This window comes from Oryzias latipes, chromosome 3 (assembly GCF_053564925.1).
Source record: "Oryzias latipes strain Hd-rR chromosome 3, Olatipes_Hd-rR_3.1".
In the NCBI taxonomy this organism is placed as follows: domain Eukaryota; kingdom Metazoa; phylum Chordata; class Actinopteri; order Beloniformes; family Adrianichthyidae; genus Oryzias; species Oryzias latipes.
In genome coordinates, this window is record NC_136239.1 from 41,034,547 (window position 1) to 41,059,076 (window position 24,530).

The 24,530-nt window shown below is 43.8% G+C and overlaps 1 protein-coding gene across 9 annotated transcripts in view; it reads right to left on the bottom strand.

The window, feature by feature from the left end:
* Positions 1-24,530, bottom strand: part of LOC105357636 (uncharacterized) — a 545,012-nt gene that overhangs the window by 484,233 nt on the left and 36,249 nt on the right. For all 9 annotated transcript variants that reach the window (XM_078944705.1, XM_078944708.1, XM_023953741.2 and 6 more), the window contains 6 exons: positions 23,256-23,305; positions 23,089-23,147; positions 21,904-21,954; positions 13,119-13,217; positions 12,886-13,019; positions 12,240-12,289 (listed from right to left, as the gene is read on the bottom strand). In XM_078944705.1, the coding sequence (XP_078800831.1) occupies positions 12,240-12,289; positions 12,886-13,019; positions 13,119-13,217; positions 21,904-21,954; positions 23,089-23,147; positions 23,256-23,305 (443 nt within the window). The remainder of the gene's footprint in view (positions 1-12,239; positions 12,290-12,885; positions 13,020-13,118; positions 13,218-21,903; positions 21,955-23,088; positions 23,148-23,255; positions 23,306-24,530) is intronic.

A 24,530-nucleotide genomic window follows, 5' to 3' on the forward strand; every position in this document is an offset into this window, starting at 1 on the left:
TTTCCTGTTGTTACTGACTCAAGTTTAGACTCGTTGATAACACATATTGCTCAGCAGGTAGGGCAGACTATAAAGGATCAGTTAAAAAGTGAGATGGGACAAGGATTGAATGAGACACCTGCTCAGAGTTGTGTGAGTCAGCCGTTCAGTGATCTCAGACACCTGAATTTGTCCGGTGCAAAATTTCTTCTCCAACCAGATGCGAAAGAGCCTCCAGTGTTCAGGGGAGATGGTTCGGACAAGAACACAGTGTGCGAGTGGCAAGGGTTAATGGAAGAAGAGCCATACCTCTTGGTTTACAGCATTCTGAAATAATGTCTAAGCTAACAGGCAAAGCTAAAGATGTGGTAAGGATAACTCTGCGCAGCAGCCCATCCATGAAGCCTCAGGAAAATCCCAAACTCATCTATGACATTCTCAGACAGCACTTCAGTGATGTGACGTACTCATGTATGCCAATGGCCGATTTTTATAGCACAGTCCCGGTGCCAGGAGAGGCCCCAGTTGAGTACTGGTTTTGACTGAATAAAGCTGTAGATGCTGCTGAGAAGGGGTTAAAGCGGCTAGGGAAGCATATGGAAGACCCTTGTCAGGAGGCAGCCATGATGTTTGTTAAACACTGCCCGGATCCCACACTTCAGTCCATTTTCAGATCCAAAGCCCCAGACAAATGGACTGCTAGTGAAGTACAAGAGCAAATTGATCGTTTCCAGGTTGAAAGAAAAGAGCAGGCCCTCTCTAGGCATAAACACACTCGTCCTGTTACAGTTCATGTCCAAATGCCTGAACCCAGCCGGTCAGAAAGTGCAACTCTTCCAGCAGAGCCAGTCAAACAGAAGGATAACCTTAATCCCTCATGTAACGACGACTGTCTAAAGACGTTAATGACAAAGAATCACAGAATAACCGTGCAGTTTCTGATTCTATCAAACCTGATCATTTTCAGCGATGCTCATGCAGAGTCCTCTTAGTAGGAAGTCTCAGTCATTGTTGACATTATTCTGAAAGTTCAGGGGATAGCTTGGTTTTTTTGTGATACATGGTATTTAAGTAACCCTCAGAATCTATGTGTACTGTCTATGGAGCCCACGTGATGCTGTAGTATCGCGAGAGCCGACGAGAGGAGTGTGGTGAGTTTACTTGGCGGCGCGTAAGTTGTGAACAAACATTTTTGATTTATTTTATTACACCGCCATATTTAAATAATCCAGAAAGTTAAAAAATAAAAATCTGAAAAAGTTTGTAAAGCATTTGCCAGCCTGGAAGACCTGGAGGACCTGGAGGATCTGGAGAATTACATCGACGAGTGTTTCAATACCTGCCTCATGAAGAAATCCAACACCGCCACTCCGTCCACCAAACGCAACCGTCCCGAAGACTCCCCGGGGGCTGTCTCCTCTCCCGGCAGCAACATGAGTGACATCCTGGATTCAATTGATAAAAGGCTCTCCAGCCTTGATTGCCGTTTAAATCTGCTGGAGATCCTCCATAAGGAATTCCAAGGTCTGCGAGAGTCTCTGGAGTTCAGCCAACAGCAGGTGCAGGAGCTCGCAGCGGAGAACCAGGCCCTCAGAGAGACCGTCAAGACCTTGGGCCACGACACCGCCCTTCTCTCTGAGGAAAACCGATCCATCAAGGAAACCCTCCTGGATCTTCAGGCGAGGAGCATGAGGGACAATCTAGTGTTCGCAGGGATTCCAGAAGAGGCAGGAGAAGTCCCGGAGAACATTGTTAAGTCCTTCATAGAGGTCCACCTGAAACTCCCCAAGGAAGAAGTCCAGAAGATCTCCTTCCACAGGGTTCACCGGCTCGGAGGAAAGAGGCCGGACAATCAGCGTCCCCGTCCTATTGTTGCTAAATTTGAACATTATAAACAAAAGGAGCTGGTAAAAAGCAGAGGACGAGAACTGAAAGGCACACATTACAGCGTGAATGATCAGTTTCCAGGCGAGATCCTCCGCCGTCGGAAAATCCTCTTCCCGCTGAGGAGGAAGCACCTGTCTGCTGGAGCACGCGCGGTGGTTGCCGTTGATAAACTTTTTGTGAATGGCAAGCTGTTCCGGGACCCAGAGGTAACACCCTGGCTGTGCTGAAGGCTTTCAGAGGCGCACTGACATCTGCGCTGCCCAGAAGAAACCCGCAAACTTATTTAATTGAATAGGAAATAATCGGATCATCAATAATCCACACCTCTCAGGAAAAGTGTTTTTTCTTTCTCTCACATTCATGTTTCTGTTGTTGTTTCGTTGTTTTTGTTTTTTGTTCTTTCTCTTTCCCTCTCTCTTTTCTCTTGTCTCCCCCCCTTCCCATTTCCTCATATGTGAATCAGGTAAAGTCAACGCAACCACGGTGAGTATTTATTTATGCACGGAACGGGCGCGCGCGCATACTAGCGCGCATAAGAGCATGCACACGCGATCCCGCACACACACGTTGATAAACTGCAAAGACCTCACTTAGGCTCACACAGGACGCACGTAACATGCAGCTCACAGCCAAGACACGTTCACCCACAACGCACAGCGCTTGTCAGTGTAGCAGGAACGCACAGCGTGCACGCGCACACGGACGGGCACACGCACTATTTAGCCTTGCACTCTCCCGGTTAGAACAGCTATGAACAGTCTTAACATCGTTAGCTGGAATGTGCGTGGACTTGGTTCTGGGCCAAAGAGATTGAAAGTGTTAAATCACCTGAATGATCTTAAAGCAGATATAGCTCTGCTGCAGGAGACCCATTTATCTTTATCAGCTGGTCAACTCCTGTGCTGTTCCCAGTATCCAGTTATGTATTCTGCCAGTTTCAACTCCAAACAAAGAGGGGTTGCAGTTTTGATCAATAAAAACATTAAATTTACTCATAAGGATACAGTTACTGACCCAGAAGGCAGATTTGTAATCATTAATATATCCATTCAGAATAAGGACTTTTGCATCGCCAGTATCTATGGCCCTAATGTTGACGACTCTTCCTTCTTTCACAGATTCTTCACCTCACTCTCAGCTCACTCTGACTCCACAATCATTATAGGAGGAGACGTCAACCTGGTTTTGGACCCTGAACTTGACAGACTCAGCACGGCAGCAAATCAGCGTACATGGCAGTCTGCAAGTATTCTAAAGCAGTACATGAATGATCTGGGTCTCTGCGACGCGTGGCGCTCATGTCATCCAAGCACTAAGGGGTTCACCTTTTTTTCTCCAGTTCACCATTCACAATCTCGTTTAGATTATTTATTAGTCAGTAACTCCCTTTTGAAAGAAATTAAAAGTTCCAACATTCATCCAATTATTATCAGTGACCATGCACCAGTTTCTGTTACTATTTCAAGGGAAGTACCCAGACCCTCGGGGTCAACCTGGAGGTTTAATACATCTCTGTTAAAAGACCTGGGGCCTCATTTATAAAGCTTTGCGTAGGATTTGCGTCAGAAGTAGCGTACGGATGAAACATGGGATGTGCGTACGCAAAGAAATATTCGGATTTATAAAACCGTGCGCACGCACATCCTACGCATCTTTCCCTTAATAAATCACAACCGATTCTAAATGCAGCGCAGCTTTTTGCGGCTTCATGACACGCCCATAGTTGCCCATAAATAGTCCGTGAAACGCCCACAAATGAATATTCATTGATTGCGGAACCATGGCAAACACCGAGAGGAAATCAAAAAAACGTAACTTAAAAAACGTAAAGTAAAAGTTATCGTTGGCGAGGTGGAAAAAAGGAGAAAAGTGTTGTTTGTGGACAGTGTGGACATTACTAATGCCAAAAAGGCACGTGAGCGGCAAACGGTGGCGGATGCCGTAAATGCTGTAGCCTCACAACCATTCGAGGTTGTGAGGCTACAGCGCTCCATCGGGGGGGGGGGGACACCGGAGCGCCAGATGCATGCGCCGGGGGGACCGGAGCGCCAGATGCACCGGGTGACACGCGTGGTTCCTCCGAGTGCTCCTCTGTAACGCCGGGCCCAAAAGCCCGCAGAGGTCCAACAGGACGGCTGGAGGAAGTCGGAACCGGCTCATAAGCCACTCGTCCTCGTTTGCCATTAAGTCTCCTTGCTGTCTAAAGATGCGTTCACTCCGAATTCTTCCATTTGCCACATCTTCTAAGAGCGTAAGATCAGCCATTGTGCGTCATTACGCATTGTGATGGGGCATTTTATTTCCCTCCATTTAATTACATCTGACAAGCTACAGATGTCGGTAATAATCCACGTGGAAAAGGGAAATTGTTCAGCGCAAATGTAATTTCTTGTTGCTTTCTGAATGGTTGAGACATACGCCATACATTGTTTTATCAAAAATAAAACAAACTAAAGGCATATGCATGAATACCATAATTCCATAGCTTATGAAGAAATGTTTTAATATGAAAACAACTTTCCCCAGTGGATAATTAGTACGTCCGTCCGTCCGTCCGCACGCCCGCACCTATATCTGCTCCGCCAGACGGACACACAGACGAGAATATCAGTTTTGTACATTATTTCGTTCTGTTAACTATATTATTTATGAGGATGAATTGCACAACATGCCAATATTGCAGAACATATTTCACTTTTCTTTTTCCAAATAAGTGTTCATTTGAATTTCTGTTGTAATTTTCGTTTGATTTTTTTATTTGTTTCACTGCTGATCGATCAAACGGGTGTTGGTGTAGCTGTTAATTGTAAGACTTGCTTTGTGAAGTCTTCATGTTATTTCTGAGAGGCAATATCGTCATTTTCACTTTCACGTGTTTCTTCCATCTGCCGACGGTGTCGCCGTTTCTCATTTCACCCGTTTTTGTGCGTACGCCTGGGTCAGAGCTTGCGTGGAGGACCGCACATTTTCCCGTCAAGTTTGCTTTTTATAAATCTCAACTATTGCGTAGAGAGTGGCGTACGCCTTCTTTTGTGCATACGCAACGTTTATAAATGAGGCCCCAGGAATTTATTGAATTCTTTAAAAAAGAGTGGGCAACCTTCTTAGAATTCAACAATACTTCTGAAATATCACCAAGTATTCTTTGGTAAGCAGCAAAAGCAGTCATGAGAGGGAAAATCATCTCTTATTCAACGCATAAAAAACGCAAAGAGAAAGCAGATTTATTAGAATTAGAAAATAAAATAAAAACTCTGGAGACTGCTTATGCTGCTTCTGCACAGGAACACATACTGGGCGACATGAAAAATTTAAAGCTACAGTTAAATGACATCATCAATAAACAAACACAATTCCAGATACAAAGGCTTCGACTGGAAAGATACGAAAACTCAAATAAATCTGGCAAATTTCTAGCTAATCAGCTTAAAATTAATAAAGAAAAATCAACAATCACTTCTATTATGGACCAAACAGGGAATGTCACCCATGACCCGGTAAAAATTAATAATGCGTTTAAAGACTTTTATCAAAACTTATACACTCCACAGATCAATCCATCAGAACAAAGCATCAACTCATTTCTCAACAATATAAACCTGCCCAAGTTAAACGAAGATCAAATCACAAATTTAGACTCTCCGCTCTCGTTGTCTGAACTTCATGAAGCTCTGTTACTTATGCCTAATGGTAAAGCACCAGGGCCTGACGGCTTTCCTGCAGAGTTTTATAAGGAATTCTGGGAACAACTGGCACCAACGTTTTATAAAACGGTAAAATTTATCAATGAAAGCCAATCTCTACCACCTAACATGAACTCTGCCAACATTATCCTTCTTCTAAAACCAGACAAAGACCCCACGAGTCCTTCAAGCTATCGCCCCATTTCTTTAATTAATGCAGATGTAAAAATTATCTGCAAAGCACTAGCACAGAGAATAGAAAAAGTCACTCCTCACATAATTGACTTTGATCAAACTGGATTTATCAAAGGCAGACACTCGGATGATAATGTCCGCAGACTCGTTAACATAATAGACTTTGCCACCATCAAAAACCAGGAAATGACTATACTATCACTGGATGCTGAAAAAGCCTTTGATAGAGTAAACTGGAAGTTCCTCATTGCTGCCCTCCATAAGTTTGGGTTTGGAGAATCATTCATCAATTGGATCAAAATATTATATCACAACCCCAATGCATCAGTTAGAACTAAAAAAAAGACTTCCAACAGGTTTTTTCTTGGAAGAGGAACTAGACAGGGTTGCCCACTCTCCCCCTCTCTTTTTGCAATATTTATCGAGCCTCTAGCTGCAGCAATAAGACAGAATGAGAGTATTAAAGGAATTAAAACCAAACACAGCCATCATAAAATTAGTCTCTATGCAGATGACATATTACTGTTTTTAAGTAATATACATTCTGTAAATGAAACGGCAACAATCATTAATGAATTCTCTTCTATATCAGACTATTCCATTAATTGGAATAAATCTGTTTTATTACCACTGAACAGTAATGCGGAGCAAGGACTCACAATACCAGTCAAATCAGGCAATATAAAATATCTAGGTATTTATTTTTCCCCCAAAATTTCAGAACTGGTGCAGCTAAACTACACCCCATTACTGAAAAACATACAGGACGATCTAACACGCTGGACCAACCTGCCTTTGTCCCTTATGGGCAAGGTAGCCACGGTAAAAATGAAAATCTTACCCAAAGTTAATTATCTCTTCTCAATGATTCCCACACAACCGCCATTAAAATGGTTCAAAACATTAGACTCATCCATATCAAGCTTTCTATGGAACAATAAACCTGCAAGAATTAGTCTAAAAACTTTAAAATCTGCAAAAAGCTGTGGAGGATTAGAATTACCTAACTTCCACAATTACTTTCTTGCAAATAGATTACAATATATCTTAAAATGGTTAAAAAATAATCCAGAAACCAACTCATGGTTAGACTTGGAACAGGCGTTATGTGGAAAGATCAACCTGTCAGATCTTCCATTTATTAGCCAAATAGTTAAAAAACAGGATTGTTTCAAAAGTATTAATATAAATGCCACTTTAACAGCCTGGTGGGAATTTCTCAAAATATCAAAATCATCAATTCAACCGTGCAAAATGACACCCATCTGGAACAACCCAGACATCCTCATAAACAAAAAAATTATCCACTTCCCAGCTTGGCAAGCAGGGGGCATAAAACAACTAGAGCACATAATTATTGATAGAAGATTCATAACTCCCCAGGAACCTCAAGACAAACATGGAATATATAACTTCTTGGAATATCAGCAACTTAAATCAATTATTACTAAAAAGTTTAAATACAGAGACAACGATTTAAAGCTACCAGATGTAGTTACCACTCTGATCAATTTCTCAATGAATAAAACTCTCTCCAAAATATACAAACTTTTATGCAATTTAGATAACAATATTTCACTTCCGACAACAAAATGGGATGCGGATTTGAGCATCAGCACAGATGAAAGTTTTTGGTCAGAACTTTGTCGAAACACCTTTTAAATGACAAAAAGTCCAAATCTGCAGCTAATCCATTTCAAAACTCTTCACAGAATTTACTACACTGGACAGAGGATATTCAAGATGGGTCTCAGTAACTCAGACATTTGTCAGCACTGTGACAGTAATCTACCCGACAGCTACATGCATGCACTGTGGTTCTGCACGCCTGTCCAGGCTCTCTGGCGGCAGGTATGTGCCGATCTATCAGTCTGGCTTAAGGTTTCAATCACAGCTTCACCGTCACTTTGTGTGCTTGGTGACATGAGTGCCATCGATGTAGAAGGAGGATTAGGCTCTATCATTTTCATAACTCTTTGCATTGCTAAAAAAACTATTTTAATAAATTGGAAAAGCAAAAAAAATATAAATATAAGTCAAAACAGAAATCTGCTGCTTGATCATATCAGCTTGGAAAAAATGTCAGCCCAAAGTTCAAGTAACTTCGAAAGAATTCGGTCTCTCTGGTCTCCCATAGCTAACTCCGTGACTTAGGGGGTGGGGGGGGCCTGGTCGTCGCTGCTCCTTGCCCTTCTGCCGTGGGCCGGGGTGGGGGCCGGGGCCTCCGGTGCCTGGCGGGGGTTGTTGGGGGCTCCGTTGGTCGGGGGATCGGGTCCGGCGCCTGGGTGGGGCGGGCTGGGGCGCTGCGTGGTCCTTTGGGCTTGGGTGTGGGGGTGCGTGGTGGGGGGGTGGGGTGGTGGTCTGGCCTGGCTTGTGGGGGTGGTCCCTTTGCCTGTGCTGGGGGGGGTTGGCGGGGGGCGCTGCTCGGGGGGGGGGGGCCCAGCGGCGCTGGATGGGCTTCCCATCTACGCCTGGGGCTGGGATCGGCCCTTCCCTGGCTCTGGGGCGGGACGGGACAACCCTCTTGGGGCCCCCGGTCGCTCTGGGTGTCCTCCGCTTCGGCTGCGGGGTCTGGGGGGGATGGGGTGGGGGGTCTTGTCGGCCCTGGCCTGTGGGGGGGCATTCTGGGGGGGGGGGGGGGGGTCCACTTTTGGTACGGGGCAGGGGGGGTTGACGGGTCGGGGTCTCCGCTGAGGCCATCGGCGGTTTCCCCGGCCGGTTGGCTGCCTCGGTCCCGTCGAGGCCTGACCAGAGCTCTTCTAGGGCCGGCGTTTGGGGGTGGGGGCCTGGGCTTGCTCCGGGGGGGGCCGGCGCTTTCTGGCTCCTCTCTCTCTGTGTGGGGGGGGTGATGCTGGGCCTGGGGTGTCGGCGCCTCCGGGGTTGGGGCCCCTGGGCTGGGTGGGCCTGGCCCCCTTGCTGGGGGGGGGGGGCGGGGGACAGCTGTTTGACCACCGGGGGACAGTCTATCAGCTGTCCCCAACTTACCCCCTTCCTCATATAACCTCATAATAGGGTGAGGGGGTGGGGGGCTTAGCCTGCGATGAGCCTTGGGGGGGGGATTTACTAGGCAGTGGCCCCCCTCCTATGGTTGCCGTATGGAGTGGGCCCCCCCTCTTTCGGTTTTATTTGCACCTTAGACATGTAGGGCCCTTGGTAGGGGGGGTGCTTGGACATCACTGCCAGCAAGCAGCGGATGTCCTCCTAGCACCCTACCCGCCAATTTTAACCGCACCTTAGACATTTAGGGCCCCTTGGTGGGGAGGGTGAGGGGACGTCACTGTGAGTAATCAGGAGATGTCCCCTTAGTGCCCTACCCGCCAATTTTAACTGCACCCCCCTTAGTACACACACCCCTCCCCCCTCAATATATACATCCCAACATAAACACACACACATGCACACACACACCATCTCAAACACACATACACGCACACACATTTTGCAAGGAAGGTGGGACCTGGGTCCATCTGTCCCCTGCCTCTTCCCTGGGGGGGGGGGGGTGTGCGGGCCCCTTTGCAACGACGGCCGTGTCCCCGGGGTGCCGGCTTCCTGGGCCCGGCGGTGCTCTCTCCGCGCGGTGGGGGAGTTCACATTACATCTGAGCCGGGGGTGTCTGGTCCCCGGGGGATGGGTTCTGGTCCTTGCTCCTGAGCGCTGGGCCCCGCCAAATTTCCAACTGTGGCCGAGCCTGGTCGGGCCATATTTATAACACCCCTTGTGGGCCCTCTTTTTTTCCCCGGGGTTCCCCCCTCCTGGGCGGGGGCGGCGGGCCCCCTGCCTCGCTCCTCCCTGGACCAACCGTGGGCCGGGCGGATGGCTGCCTGGAGTGCGGAGCGGGTCTCCCTTGGGGGGTCCTGGAACCTACCTGGGGTTGGGGCGGGGGGATGCCCGGAACTCCTGGGTGGTGGTGGGGTGCTCGTTTGGGGCTGTGGGCGTCCTTCTCCGGTGGGGCTCTGCGTTGGGTTCTCCCGGCGCGGCGGGGGGGCTGCTCTCCTGGTTGGGCTGGGGCGGCGCTCTCTTTCCCTCCGTGCTTCCCTGGCCTCTGGCTCTGGGGGCCTTGCGGCGGCCCTGCTGGCCCTGGCCTGGGTGGCGGCTTGGTCGCCCGGGCGGCGGTTGTTCCCTGCCGGTTCCCGTGTGGCGTTGGGGGGATTCCGGCTGCCGCTGCTGCTGCGGTGGGGGTCTTGGGGTGGGGGTGGCTGGGCACTCTCCCTCCTTCTTTTCACGTTCCACCATCCATTTTAGAAGAACAAACACTCACCTGAGCACAGGTGTTAGCTCACCTTTGCACTAATAGCTTGCATGACTGAATGACTGAAATATTTCACACTAGTTGGTTTTAAGGCATAAGTATGCGTGTGTGAACACTATCTGTTTTGTGTACATGTCGACAGGTGGACATTTTTGCAGCTAGCAGGTGTGTTTATAACATTTGAGTGTGTGTGTGGACGGGCCCCGCCCTTTTTGTACTGCATTTGAACCTTACCATAATGATTAACAACCAGTAAACTTGTTGCTGTATGCTGCTTCATGGTCTTATCCCCCTTCCCCTCCTATTATCACCCCCTACCCCCCCCTCTCTCTAGCGTCCCTCTCTCTTCTTCCCCTCTTTCCTTTTCCGTCCGGTCCAACACCAAAGATTTTCAGACATGATTGAAATTAATAAAGTTTGGCCTCAATTACAAAAGGGGTTTATTCAGACATACCTTTGGTTTGTCTGAAGATGAATAACCCCTCTTGTTAAAGCAAAATATGTCCAACACAAGAGGCCCTCAGCTCTCGTCTGTCTGCCCAGCTGTTGGACAGGACAAGTTAAAAAAAAAAAAAAAAAAAGAATCTATGTGTACTGGTGGCAAGGTACTTGTATGGTGTAGACAGCATCATATTAATCTAGGAGACATTAAGGTCTGATCAACCTTATGCCTACTCTGAACCTGTATGACAGGTAATTATCTAATTGACTGTGAAGCTTAGAGCTTTCTTGGAGCCCTTGCTTAGTGATGAGGTTTCGTTTTCTATTAGATATATTTTGGCGAAATCTAGGAGGGGATGATGTAGCCCATGTAATATTTTTTTGTGTTAATTTCACCAAAATCGCTTTTGTTGTATTTATTTTGTTGTTTTTATGGGAATGTTTTAAGCGGAGACTTTTATTTTTGTGGTTCGCTGCTACTTCCTGTCCTTTCGCAGCATCCACCTCAGTCTCTGTGAGGACTGCAGAGAGGAGGAGCGTGTGGAAGTGAGACCTGAAGCGACGTTTATGTCCTGCATTTTTGTTTTCACACAGTAAATACCCTTAAATGGATGGCAATCCCTGTGTGACTAGGGATGGGTACCGTGCCCCGGTATTGATCCAGCCCGGGGGCCGCATTCTTCAAGACCGCAGTATCGTTAAGATCTGACCTAAACGGTTCTGCTATCGGTACTGGAGAACTCACTTTTTCTTTTTCTTTTTTTGTGTCCCACAAAATGTAAGCGTTATCTGCCATATTTAACTCACCAAGTCAGTCAATTTTCCGTTAATTAATGATGATATTAATTTTGGTATTCTCGTTGAAGCGGAGAGCTCTGTCTGTCTATTTGTGTGCACGGGGGGCGGGGCTGTTGTTCAGACAGCACGTGCCGCGCGCGCACACACACAAGACAAGGCAGCGCACACACAGTCAGTGGCGATCTCGTAGGGGACACGTGAGCGCCCTAGACTAAGAACTAACGTTTCTGCATAAAAATTATTAAGTTTGCCGACCATGCTACTACGATGACCGTATGTTGCGCTGTTTGTGCAGAACAGGCTGGGGCAGCGGGAGGGGGGTGGGGGGAGCATACAACAAACAGGTAGAGAGGCGGGGCTTAGACTCACCGCTTATGATTCCAGACCCGCGACAAACTATCAGCTGCTTCCTAATACTTAATAATAATTAATAACTAATGATAGTTGTCATCCGTAAAATTAATATCATTTATTGGGTTTACTGGATTTAAAGAAAAATAAATGGAGTTGGCAAAATAGAAAGGAGTCTGCATCAAAGTGAATTTGTTTCCATCATTGAACTTAACTTAACTCTGGTGTTTGACAGACAGAAAAGTCTATTCAAGGTTGTGGAAAATGGACAAAAGATCAAAGGAAACATCACACTCATAAATAATAAAAACAATTAGATTAAATAATTAAATACATATCCTGTCTGGAACACTCTCATGTATAAAGTAAAATGTTTTGTTAAAAAAAACAATGTTGTTGCATAGTGAGGAAATAAAACACTTTATGTTCTTAATTTGTTATTTATTTATTTATTTTTCGTCCTCAAAAAGTACCGATAAGAGTACCGGATCGATAAGCAGTATCGATAAGAGTAGTAGTATCGTTAAAACCTTAACGATACCCATCCCTATGTGTGACACTATTTATTCATTGAAGACAAAACGCAGAGGATTTAAGACAATGCTGCACGCACCCAGCAGCTAGAGTGCGCCCGGCTACAAGCAGCTCCTACTCACCTCCTGTGTCTATCTTTGTCTTATTGAGAAAGGATTCAACAATTATGATCCTGAGGGAAAAACAAAAGTGTGATAAAGTTCAGACAGTAGAAACATTGACATTGAGACACATTTTCACACTTTCTTGTTATTCACAGCTTAACAGAGATCCTGATTCTGGAAAACATACAGAGTTCTCTTGTTTGGTCCAAACCAGAGTTCAGCTGAACTTTCACATCTGACCAAACAAGAGAACCATCAGAGGAAACCAGCTGGAACGTGGATGAAACATCTGATGGAAAAGTGACTTAAACCACGCTAACACCTCAGCTGGTCTCCTTTAATAGACACATCCTGCTCCATCCTAGAACATGTAAAAAATAAAACTTTATATTTGAATAAGAAAAGGAGGGTCATGGATATAAATAAATAATATTTACATTAGTGTAAACATTTTAAATTCCTGATTTTGTTTCTCACCACAAATCGTTACATAACATCTTTAGGATATTTTCAGTGATTTCAAAACCTTTTGTTTTTAAACAGGCTAAAATTACACTGTTAACTAGTCTAAGCCTTTGTGCACGTGGAAATGCACGAGTCTTTATATTGGCATTTGTGTCTCTGTGTGTGATTATGTGTGCATGTGTGTGTGTGTGTGTTATACCTGGTTGCTGGACATTTGCTCTCCACATCGTCACCCTTGTTCATGGAAGGGTCTTTAGGGAGGCAAAAATCATCGTTTATCAACTCTTTGTAAGCTCGCAGTCCATAATAAATGTTGCCATCCTCCTCTTCTTCCTACACATACATGTAAACACACGTGCACAGAAACACACACGTGCACGTCTGAGTTCTCTCTGTCTTCATCTCATCATCTTCATATTTTGAGAAACTCACCTCAACTTCAATCGGTTCTTCTTTCAGTTTCTTGATGAAATCTTCCTGTTGATCCTTTAGGTCCTTTTTACCAATAAGAACAAAGTCGTTCCTCTGAGCCTGTTGGAGACACCCCCCCCCCCCCCCCCCCATCAGTAAATACATCTATGACTTCTTCAGAAATGCAGCAGTTTTCCCAGAACTATTTCAGAAACTCTTGGAGATGAGACTTTGCATGGAACATGAATCAGCCTCCAACCTGCCTGGACCCATGGAAAAACCATCATGGATCGGCCCACTTCCAATGTGGGATTTCTTTCAGAGAAGAACTTCCAGTGGTCTGAAGACCAGAGCTCCCCCTAGAGGTGACTGTGATGTCACCTACAGAAAAACAGCCTTTGGACAAAATGCTCTTTCTGTGAAGGCCGGTATATTTTGGAACAATCTCTCCCTCTGTTGGAGAATGTGCAACACTACAGACTTTCTAAACCCGCCTTAAACAGAGCTTGAAAGTAAACCTGGAATCATTGATGTTGAAGCTGTAACTTTGCATCTTCCTCTGATGTTTTGTTTTGATTTTATTTACGGATTTCTAATGTTTTGTATTTAAACTCTCTTCTCATCGTTCTGTTGTATAGGACTGGACGATAAATTTATTTTATTGATTAATTATATTTGTTGTTTTTGATGATTTCTTTTTAGGAAAATCTGCATTTTCTTTTCCCAGCTCTTTGTTTTCTTGGGTTTCTGTTGTTAGCATTAAGATCAGCCTGTCTCTCATAAAACACAGATCGAGTAGCAACAATGTGAAAACAGCAGCAAAGAGGACATTCTTCCACGAGGCCAAGAAAATAAACACTAACATACGCCCAGCTAGAACAGCCCTCCACCTCCTGTAACTTCTTCTAACTGCCTTCGGTTGCCGTTTAGTTTTGTCTGATGAAGCAGCAGAACATGTGAGGATTTTTTCCTGGATCCAGAAAGAACTGGAGGATAAACCAGTTGGACTCACAGCAGCAACACAAAGTGTAATAAAAAGTGTCGATTTTGGAGACATTGACTGTGTCTAAATTCCTGCCCTAACCCCTATATTCTAAAATCTATGTAGTGCCCTGGATTGTAAAAGCAGTTTGGACACCACGCTCATTACTTTTTTTTAAATGTGGAAATGACGTTATAGATTTCACAAAGGTAAAATCTCATTGATATGAGCCTTTTATTGACGATCATTTGTGAATCCACGGTTTTATGAAAATGAAAACATTATTGATTTATTTAAAAATTACATTTAAATACATTTTTGGGCAAAAATGGTTCAGACACAATGCATTGTGGTCTATATTCACCGATCTAGTGAGCATTGATGTACATTGTTTTTTTTCACAGACTTCTGGAAAATTTCTAGGGGGACTGGATTTTGGAGATTCAGACAGCACTAGAATATGGCAAACACACTTTATGTTGCACTGTTTAGTGAATAGTGAAGCAATTTGGACACAGCCATTGATGTTGTTACACAGTGATCCTACAATGCTAAATCCAACAATGCTAGCATGCTATGATGCTATGCTAACAAGCTGTTCCGTGTGTCGCCTCCATGTGATCAGGAAGTGGTTTATAGTCAGACTACATTTCCACGAACCAGACATTAAGATGTGGTGGATAAATACAACAAAATTAATTCATAGAATGTTAATAAAACCAGCGATCATCATGAGGTACGTCAGTCGAAAATACAAGACTCCTATGGTGAGGCAAGCAAGGAAGTTGAATTGATCAAACATCTTCATTAACGAGCATTTAACAAAACGTAATGCGGATATTGCCAAGAAAACACCTCATCTAAGGAAGCAGGGGAAAATCTAGAACACTTGGACAACCAATTGTAAAGTTTTCATCAGGCTGAACAGGGGTCCAGAGGAAGTAAAAGTGCTACTGATCAGGAATATCACTGAACTGGACAGATATCAGTAATCGCCGCTTCTGGGATATCAAGGTAACAAACTATCAGACACAACCATGAGGAACAATAACTTAACTGCATGGATGTCAGCCGAACATCACAGAAGCTAACGGATCTGGATCAACTGATGCTAAGGACATTTGAGTACACTGCTCATAATATACAGGACATAGAGCATGACACTCATCCAATCAACAACTTTTTCCCCACCATCAAGGATGACTGCTGTTACTATACTGAGGATCACTACAACCAGAACGTTGAGACTAAAGATAAAGTGTCAATTATCCACATTAATAGCAGAGGCATGTATAGAAACTTTAACAATATCAAGGAACATTTACATACATTCTTACATCCATTTAGTGTAATAGCGATATCAGAAACTTGGTTTAACACAGAAAAGGGAGTTATGGACTTAGATGGCTATGAACTAAGATCCAACAATAGACTCAATAAGGGTGGAGGAGGAGTGGCATTGTATGTTCATAATACCGTGAAATTCCAGGTGTTAGAAAGCTTGTTAACTGTGATTGACAATATACCGTAATTTCCTAACTATAAGCCGCTACTTTTTTCCTGCTCTTACAGCCCTGCGGCTTATTCAGTCGTCGTTCTCTTTCAGCTTTTCCGATCAGGGGTCGCCACAGCGGACAAGTCGCATGGTAAACTTGGCAATGTTTTACGCCGGATGCCCTTCCTGACGCAACCTTCTTAAAGCAACCGGGCTTGGGACCGGCACAGAAGTAGAGAAGGGAACAGGAAGCAGCCCGGATTCGAACCCTGGTTTCACGGACGGAAGGCGTCGCAAACCAGCACGAGCTGAACCGGCTCACATCTGCGGCTTATTCAGTGACGCAGCTAATTTATGGATTTAATTGGCGGCCTCCATGTGCGTACTTCCGGACTCAGTGCATGGTTTGAATTCTCTATCCATCTCCAAGCAACAAGTCATTTATTTTTCAACACACCTCTTAGCAGCCAAACAGCATGGACTTCACTTCAGGTCTTAGACACTTCAGTCATGGTTCAACAAAAAGAAACACGCATGCCCGGCCGCATCCCAGAATCCTTTTGTGCCATTAGACCCAACGTGCACGTGATCGCCGCTACAATATGATGAAGCTTTCAAGTTAAAAGCAATCGTTAAAAGAAGCATGAAAAATCCACCATCACCAATGGGTTTGGAAAAGCTGGTCAGCTGCATGACGGAAAAGCTGCAATCTGCAGCTGGGCTGCACGTAAATATGTGGGAATAACATCAGCCTTTACTTTGTCTTGACACGACTGGAAACACAAATTGACGTGATCGTTTTTAACTGTTTCTAAGGACTGAGCGGAATTTTGCTCACAGCTCACAGCCTCTGTGTGAGCTGGAGACATGTTCTCCTGCTGCTTGTTCACATAAAGCTGCGGGACCAATGGCAGTCTGATGGCTCCCACACGTAACAACGCAGGAAGGGGAGACAAGGAGCGCGCGGGGCGAGCGCGGAGCGCAGAGGCGTCCGCGGAGCAACAGTGTTTGTTGTGGAAGGAAACTTCTGACGCACGCGCCGCGCTAAGGCGCGTGTACCGCGCTAAGGCGCGCGCTTCTCAGTCGCCGCTGCTTTATTTTACTGGTGTGTTTTTTTAACCAGCCCTGTTACTTTTTTTTTCTTTTTAACAACTTTATTGCACATTATGCCATTTTACAAGACAGTACTTTTAGGTGTGCAATAAAAAAAAAAAAAAACACAACAGCATATATCAAATATACATCTGTAACATACAGAAGAACAAGAATAGAAATAGAAATACCAGCCCTGTTACTAGCATAATGCTGCCGCGACACAAGCGGAACGAGAGCTGTTCTTCCGTTCGCCCCTCCATCCACTGCTGCTCCTTGCTCTTAAACACGTACAACAGTGTGGCGAGCCGGGGATTAGACCCGCCTTTACCCCCTAAGACTCATGGGAAATGGGGGATCGCGGATGTAAATTTCCTCATCATAACTGAAGGATGTAATGTTGATTATATGGTTACTGTTTGTAATTTTATGTAGGATAACTTGATTGTCAATAAGTAAAAAAAAATAAAATAAATAAAAATAAAAAAAACCATAACTGAGAAACTGAACAGAATAGAGCTCCATGCTGTTTGGCAGTTGTGGGTGTATTTAAATGCATGAGCATGACGCAAGGCTGTCTCCTCCCACAGTGTGCCAATGACTTGCACACAGTCTGGGAGTCAGGATGTGATTTGTCAGTAAGGAATGTGAACACGCTGTGGAATGTTAACCCCGCCCACATTGAACCCGCCCACGTTGAGCCCGTGTATTTGATTCACCTTTGTCAGTGCAGTTGTGTATGCTTGAAAGGGGAAGAATCAGTGGAGCACATTTTGTCTCATTGGTAATTGTATGAGGAAGAAAGAGAACAGAGGGGAGGAAAATTTGAATGGTGCAATTTTTTTATGTCACTCAAAAAAATGATTCAAGCCCCTCTTTCATGTAACACAATAAAATTCTGTTTGTTTTATTTAAAAATATTTATTATAAAAGAATGTATCTACATTAGATTGACCTAAAACAAAATGTATTAATAGTTTCCCCTATAACTCCAGTAATCCAAAATAATTGAGTTCAAGTAAGGGGCATGCTGTTGAATGCTGTTTTCCTGTTTCTATTTATTTCTGATTTTTGCCGTCTTACGGCTACAATTTTTCACATATTTTAATCATTCAACTATTAAAATGTTCAACTCCTTCGTCTGATGCCTGGTATGACTTTTGGTCCTTCAAATCCTTCGACTTTTCAAAACTGAAAACTTTCGTTTGCTTTTTCCACGTAAAAAACGAACTGTGGCATGAAATCATTTCAACTCTGCTTCTCCCAATAAGACAATACACGACAAGCCTCATTTATGTAAATAATTAATCTATTTATACCGGCGGCTTTATGTCGTCACAAAAGTGTTAGCTCAGTGCGTTAGTTAGCTGGTTTAACACACAGAGGTTCTGAGTTTGAGGCTGACTTCAGACCGCTATTGCATGGTTTTTTTCCCTTGCCTTTCTTGATAAAATTGAGTTCGACTAACTCAATTATATTTCGTTACATGGAGGAATTTTCTTTGAGGTGGGGCTACTCATATTTATTGGATGGAAATCCTGACAAAACAATTAAATTGAGTTCATCCAATGAGTTATTTTTTTGAGTCTGTGAGGCCAGACAAAATGTATTAACTCCCTAATACATGCACATGGAAACTTGTAAAAGGCATAAGAAGACAGGAATCACTGTATAAATTCTCTAATTCAATTAAATATTTGTTTTTATTTAGCGCAAGTTCGAACTAAAGACGTCTCAATGGGCTTCATACCAGTAATTGTAAGGTAAAGATACAATGAAAAAGGGATCATGAATACAAAGAATGCATTAGGAAAACAATAAACTTTAACAAAACAGACTAACTAAACTGATATTCCTGCCTTTAGACCCCCCCCTTCACAGTAAGGAAAAACTCCTTAAAAACCGGTACGTGGCAATATTGCACATGGAAACTTGTAAAACCAAAGAAGAAGACAGGCTCAGCATGGGCGGGGTTAACATTCCACTATGTTGTGCAGTTCTGCAGGCTGCAGCCAGGGGTAGTTGGAGTATGTTGCCTAGTGCAGTGTTTTTCAACCTTTTTTGAGCCGCGGCACACCAGCATACCCAAAAAAAATAAAAAAAGCAGAAACTCATAGTCTGTTTTGATTTACACGCCCCCCCGGCAATCTGACGTGCATTTTTGTGATAATTGTGGCAGAAAAAGCAGGAAGTTGCAGATGTTTTTTCTAAAAGATGTAATAAAAGTTAAGTTACATACAAACTGTATGTTCGTTGTGGTTTCAAGACGTTTCACAAGGACGACTCATTGTGTGCTGAGACACTGTCCCTTTAAGCCAATGCATCATGGGAGCTGTAGTGTGAAAACTGCCACAAAAGGGCAGAAAGACTCACGTCTCTGAGCTTCATGGTTTTGTTCTCTTGTTCCACGGTCTGATACCGGATTCTGTGGAAAGCTACACCGCTAAAGACGAGCTTTAGCTGGTATTTCTGTTGGAACTGAGTGACTTATGAGCTAAATTGGAACAAGGAAGTTAAGACTTTAACCACTTCTGTATGGAAGCAAATATGTAGCATAAATAAAAAGCAAAGTCAAAACCAGAAATGCTTTTTCATTTTCAAAATGAAGCTGCATTTTTTGACTCAAAATTAAAAAGAAAAAACAATACTTCAAAATGCTTTTTCATTTCCTTCCTCAACACAGCTTATTTTGTTACTTAATTAAAATTAAAATGAAAATGGTATTTGACATTTCATTTTCCAGACGTTCTCTGGTAAATGTGTAGCATAATTCATTTAGACATGTCTAATTTGACAATTAAAATGAATTAATAGAAATGCTTTTTAATTTTCAAAATGAAGCTGCATTTTTTGACTCAAAATTAAAAAGAAAAAGCAATACTTCAAAATGCTTTTTCATGTTATACTTCAACACAGCTTTTTCTGTCACTTAATTAAAATGATAAAGAAAATGGTATTTGACATTTCATTTTCAAAAAGGTCCCTGGTAAATGTGTAGCATAATTCATTTAGAAATGTCTAATTTGACAATTAAAATGGATTAACAGAAATGCTTTTTAATTTTCAAAATGAAGCTGCATTTTTTGACTCAAAATTAAAATGAAAAAGCAATATTTCAAAATGCTTTTTCATTTTATACTTAAAACCGCTTATTTTGTGTCATAATTAAAACGAAAATGCAAAGAGGGGATTGCATTTGCATTTTAACATCCACCCTGCGCACCTTGTCACAATATTCATTTCGAAAAAGCATTAGCAGAGGGGAGGCGGGGCGATGACGTCACTGCTTTCTCCGTGTGTCCGGCTGCTGACTGACGCACACACACGCACCAGGAGCAGACTGTGTTAGCGGCAGAGACGAGGGTTTTGTGATGGTTGTGAACTTCTGATGAGTTTCCACAGCTTCTCAGGACTACATAGCAGCATGTCCGCCTTCTGCGGTCCTCCTCCGGACGCACGCGGACAAGCTTTGTTCTTCGGACCGCCAGCTGCCTTCGCACAGCGGAGCGCGAAGCTCCCGACAATCGCTGAAGGAGGAAATGCTGCTGCGATCTGAGAAACCATCATATGAATTTGTGTTTCCAGTGGTGTCCAGAACAAAATAAAGACTGATTCCCACATATTTACACATTTATCTGCAGCTTTGCGGTGAATTTGCTGTTTGATGACAGCTGGAGCTCCATCAACAGACAGCAGATTTCTCCATGCTAAACGTTGCTGGTTGGACCAAAAACACTCATTCAGCGCGAAGCTGCAGGAGACTATCTTCATAATGTGCTTTTATTACAGTTGTGCTAATATTTTACGGCCTGCTCTGCTCGATCATATGTTTGTAAATCCGTGCGGTCAGACGCTAAAGTTGGTTTACGATTCACAGCTTCTGATTCGCGAGGGCACTAAAGGAACATTCTGCTGCATTTTTCACATTAAGATTACGTAAAACCGGGTCCTGTTCAAAAACCGCTGGACCTGGCCTGCTCAAACCTGGATTCCTGGATCTTAATAAATCAAACAGCAAATTCACCGCAAAGCTGCAGATAAATGTGTAAATATCTGGGAATTACATGTCTTTATTTTGTTCTGGACACCACTGGAAACACAAATTCATATGATGGTTTCTCAGATCGCAGCAGCATTTCCGCCTTCAGTGATCGTCGGGAGCTTCGCGCTCCGCTATGTGAAGGCAGCTGGCGGTCCAAAGAACAAAGCTTGTCCGCGTGCGTCCGGAGGAGGACCGCAGAAGGCGGACATGCAGCTATGTAGTCCTGAGAAGCTGTGGAAACTCATCAGAAGTTCACAACCATCACAAAACCCTCGTCTCTGCCGCTAACACAGTCTGCTCCTGGTGTGTGTGTGTGCGTCAGTCAGCAGCCGGACACACAGAGAGAGCAGTGACGTCATCGCCCCGCCTCCCCTCTGCTAATGCTTTTTCGAAATGAATATTGTGACAAGGTGCGCAGGGTGGATGTTAAAATGCAAATGCAATCCCCTCTTTGCATTTTCGTTTTAATTATGACACAGAATAAGCAGTTTTAAGTATAAAATGAAAAATCATTTTGAAATATTGCTTTTTCTTTTTAATTTTGAGTCAAAAAATGCAGCTTCATTTTGAAAATTAAAAAGCATTTCTGGTTTTGACTTTGCTTTTTATTTATGCTACATAATCGCTTCCATACTTCTGATTGGTCAGACTGATGACATGTGATTAAGCCTTCAAGAATGATTGATGGAGTCGTGGAGTCAGTAAAAGCTGCGGGACTTTTCAGAAAACAGTTATAGCTGCAGCTAAATCGCGTTACCGTCATTCTTATCAAAATGTCTTTAACAGAATCAAATAAACACAAAGAAAAAAGTATTTTATGATCTTTCATATTCCTAACTTCTCAGTGTTTTATCAGGACCTGTTTGGATGAACAAAGAGCTGAAATCCTGGAGATGGAAAATGTTGTTAGATCAGTGAATGACGGCAATTTTCCACGGCACACTTGACCATCTCCCACGGCGCACTGGTTTTTCAACCAGTGTGCCGCGGCGAATGAATGCATGAAAAAGGTGAAAAAGTTAAAGAAACTAAATTCAGCTGAAAGTCAAACTTCTGACTGAATTCTCTTTTCCTCAGATTCTGTCATGTTTACTCATCTGATCTCGAAAACCTGCATTTTTAGAATTTGCATAAAGAATTTGTAAGTTTTCTCTTTTAAGTGGAAAAAAGTTCTGATTGGCTGGAAAACACTTACCATTTCATTGAGGAAACGCTTAGCCCACTTCTTTTTATCCTTTCGCTCTTCCTGAAACAAACACCAAACAAACATCAGATCAAAACACGTCATCATTGTGGATTTTTCTTTTGTGTCACAAAGTCAAAACTTCTAAAGTAGATCCATGTACCATGTATTCATCAGGGGGACCAGATCCTCCTCAGCCCAATCAGCCAGAAATGGAGAGAGGGGGAAAGAAACCCCATGGACCCCGGAGCACCCCCGGCAAAAGAACCCACCCACCCAGCCAGGTGCATCAGAGGCCCCCCAACAGGTCCCCTCTGGCACCACAGAGCACAAATAACCCAGACAACAGGACCCCAAGGCCAAAGCCACAGGTAAGGTGGGCTCAGCCGTACCGGACGGCAGAGATCTGGGCCAGGGGGCGCTGGACACACAGACGTGGGCCAAAGGGGGAGCCAGGACCCAGAAGACCCAGGAGCCACCCACCACCCATTTGGAGTCTCATCAGCACAGGCAGGGTGTGCAGTTTTTGTGCTGCAGGTACAATGGGGGGTCTCCAGTGGGGTAGCCAGCCACCAGGCACCAAAGCCCCCCCTTCCATCCCATGCCACAGCAGCTAAACACCCAACATGGCCCCTGGCTAAACCCGACCAGCAGCCACCGCTCTCCCCGCACTCAGAGGAAACCGACCCAGGAACTGCTGCGTCCTGCTACCCAAGTGTGCAGCCCCCCCACCTCCCAGGCAACCAGGGCCATGATTTTTGTAAATGATGCACATTATATTCCTTGTAATGTATTTGAAAATGTTTCATTTGAGGAAATGCAAATGTCAAACATTTTCTAGTTTCAACCAAAGATTAGAGGACACTCTGACTTTAGCATTGATTATTTAGACTGACAAGTTTGTCCCTGAAGGGTCCACGACAACGTCACAAGTTCAAATCAAAGTAAAGTCTGTGATACAGAGTCATCAATGAGTTTGATTCAAGGTTCAAGTCATTGTTTTACTCCTTTAAGTTTGAGACTAAAACAAGTCTCAGTGGAGCCAAGTTGAAGTTTCTGATCCAAGTCAAGTTTGATGGGAACTCTTGCTTAGACTTCAATCTTCTCTGAGGATCAAATCCAAGTCTGAGTTTCTCTTTCAAACCATTAGAGCCTCAACTTTCCACAGAGCAGCAGTTTTCTCTGGATCAGACTCACCTCATACAAGCAGAACTTGGTTTCAAACACGCCTTTCTTGATCAGATCCTCAAGATCATCTGTCAGAAACAACAACATATCTCTGTGAGAAGATGCTGCACTGCTGCACATTTTCTATGCTGATGATGTGTTTCTGATAAACCTAACAAACAGCAGCTCCTACTCACCTCCTGTGTCTATCTTTGTCTCATTGAGAATGGAATCAACAATCCTGATCCTGAGGGAAAAACAAAAGTGTGATAAAGTTCAGACAATAGAAACATTGACAGTGAGACACGTTTTCAGACTTTCTCCTGTTGTTGTTAATCACAGCTTAACAGAGATCCTGATTCTGGAAAACAAACAGAGTTCTCTTGTTTGGTCCAAACCAGAGTTCAGCTGAACTTTCACATCAGACCAAACAAGAGAACCATCAGAGGAAACCAGCTGGAACGTGGATGAAACATCTGATGGAAAAGTGACTTAAACCACGCTAACACCTCAGCTGGTCTCCTTTAATAGACACATCCTGCTGCGTCCTAGAACATTTTAAAAATAAAACGTTTTATTTAAATAAGAAAAGGAGGGTCATGAATATAAAAAAAGAATATTTTACATTACTGTAAACATTTTAAATTCCTGATTTTGTTTCAATCCACAGATCGTTACATAAGATCTTTAGGATATTTTCAGTGATTTCAAAACCTTTTGTTTTTAAACAGGCTAAAATTACACTTGTGCTGCCGATGTGGGTACCGGATGTTCTCGGGTTGCCCGATGTTCTCGGGGACCTTCGACCAATGATGACGTCCCACTATTTCATTGGTTGTAAGTTGCCACGACCAATGAGTTAACGTCGCTAAGTTTTTTTTTAAACTTTATTGACAATTGCGGTATCATACATTAACAATGACATTGTTAATGTATGACAGCAGAGGGCACACTCTGGACCTGCTCATCACAAAGGGGGTTAATATTCACAATGTCAGTGTGGTTGATGTCGCCCTCTCTGATCATTTCTGTGTATTCTTTGACCTGTCTGTTTCTCCCAAACCACCGCCTGGCCCTGCAGTTGTCCAAAGGAGACAAATAAATGAGAGCACTAGGGCACAGTTTGTAGAAATGGTAGACCTTGAAAACGCCTCTGGTGCCAATGTTGATGAAATGCTGAATTCTGTTACTTCTAGCATCTTGAATGTTCTGGATGCCATTGCCCCTATGAAGGTTAAATTGAGAAAACATAGACAGAAAGCTCCCTGGAGGAACGATGATCTAGTCAGGGCACAGAAACAACAGTGCCGCAGAGCTGAACGACAGTGGCGCAAGTCAAAACTCCAGGTTCATTATGAAATGTATAAGGGGGAGTTGTACGCTTACAACCAGATCTTATGCAGAACAAGGGAAAGGTACTTCTCTGAAATCATTGGAAGTTGCAGCAGCAACTCTCGTGTCCTGTTCACAAC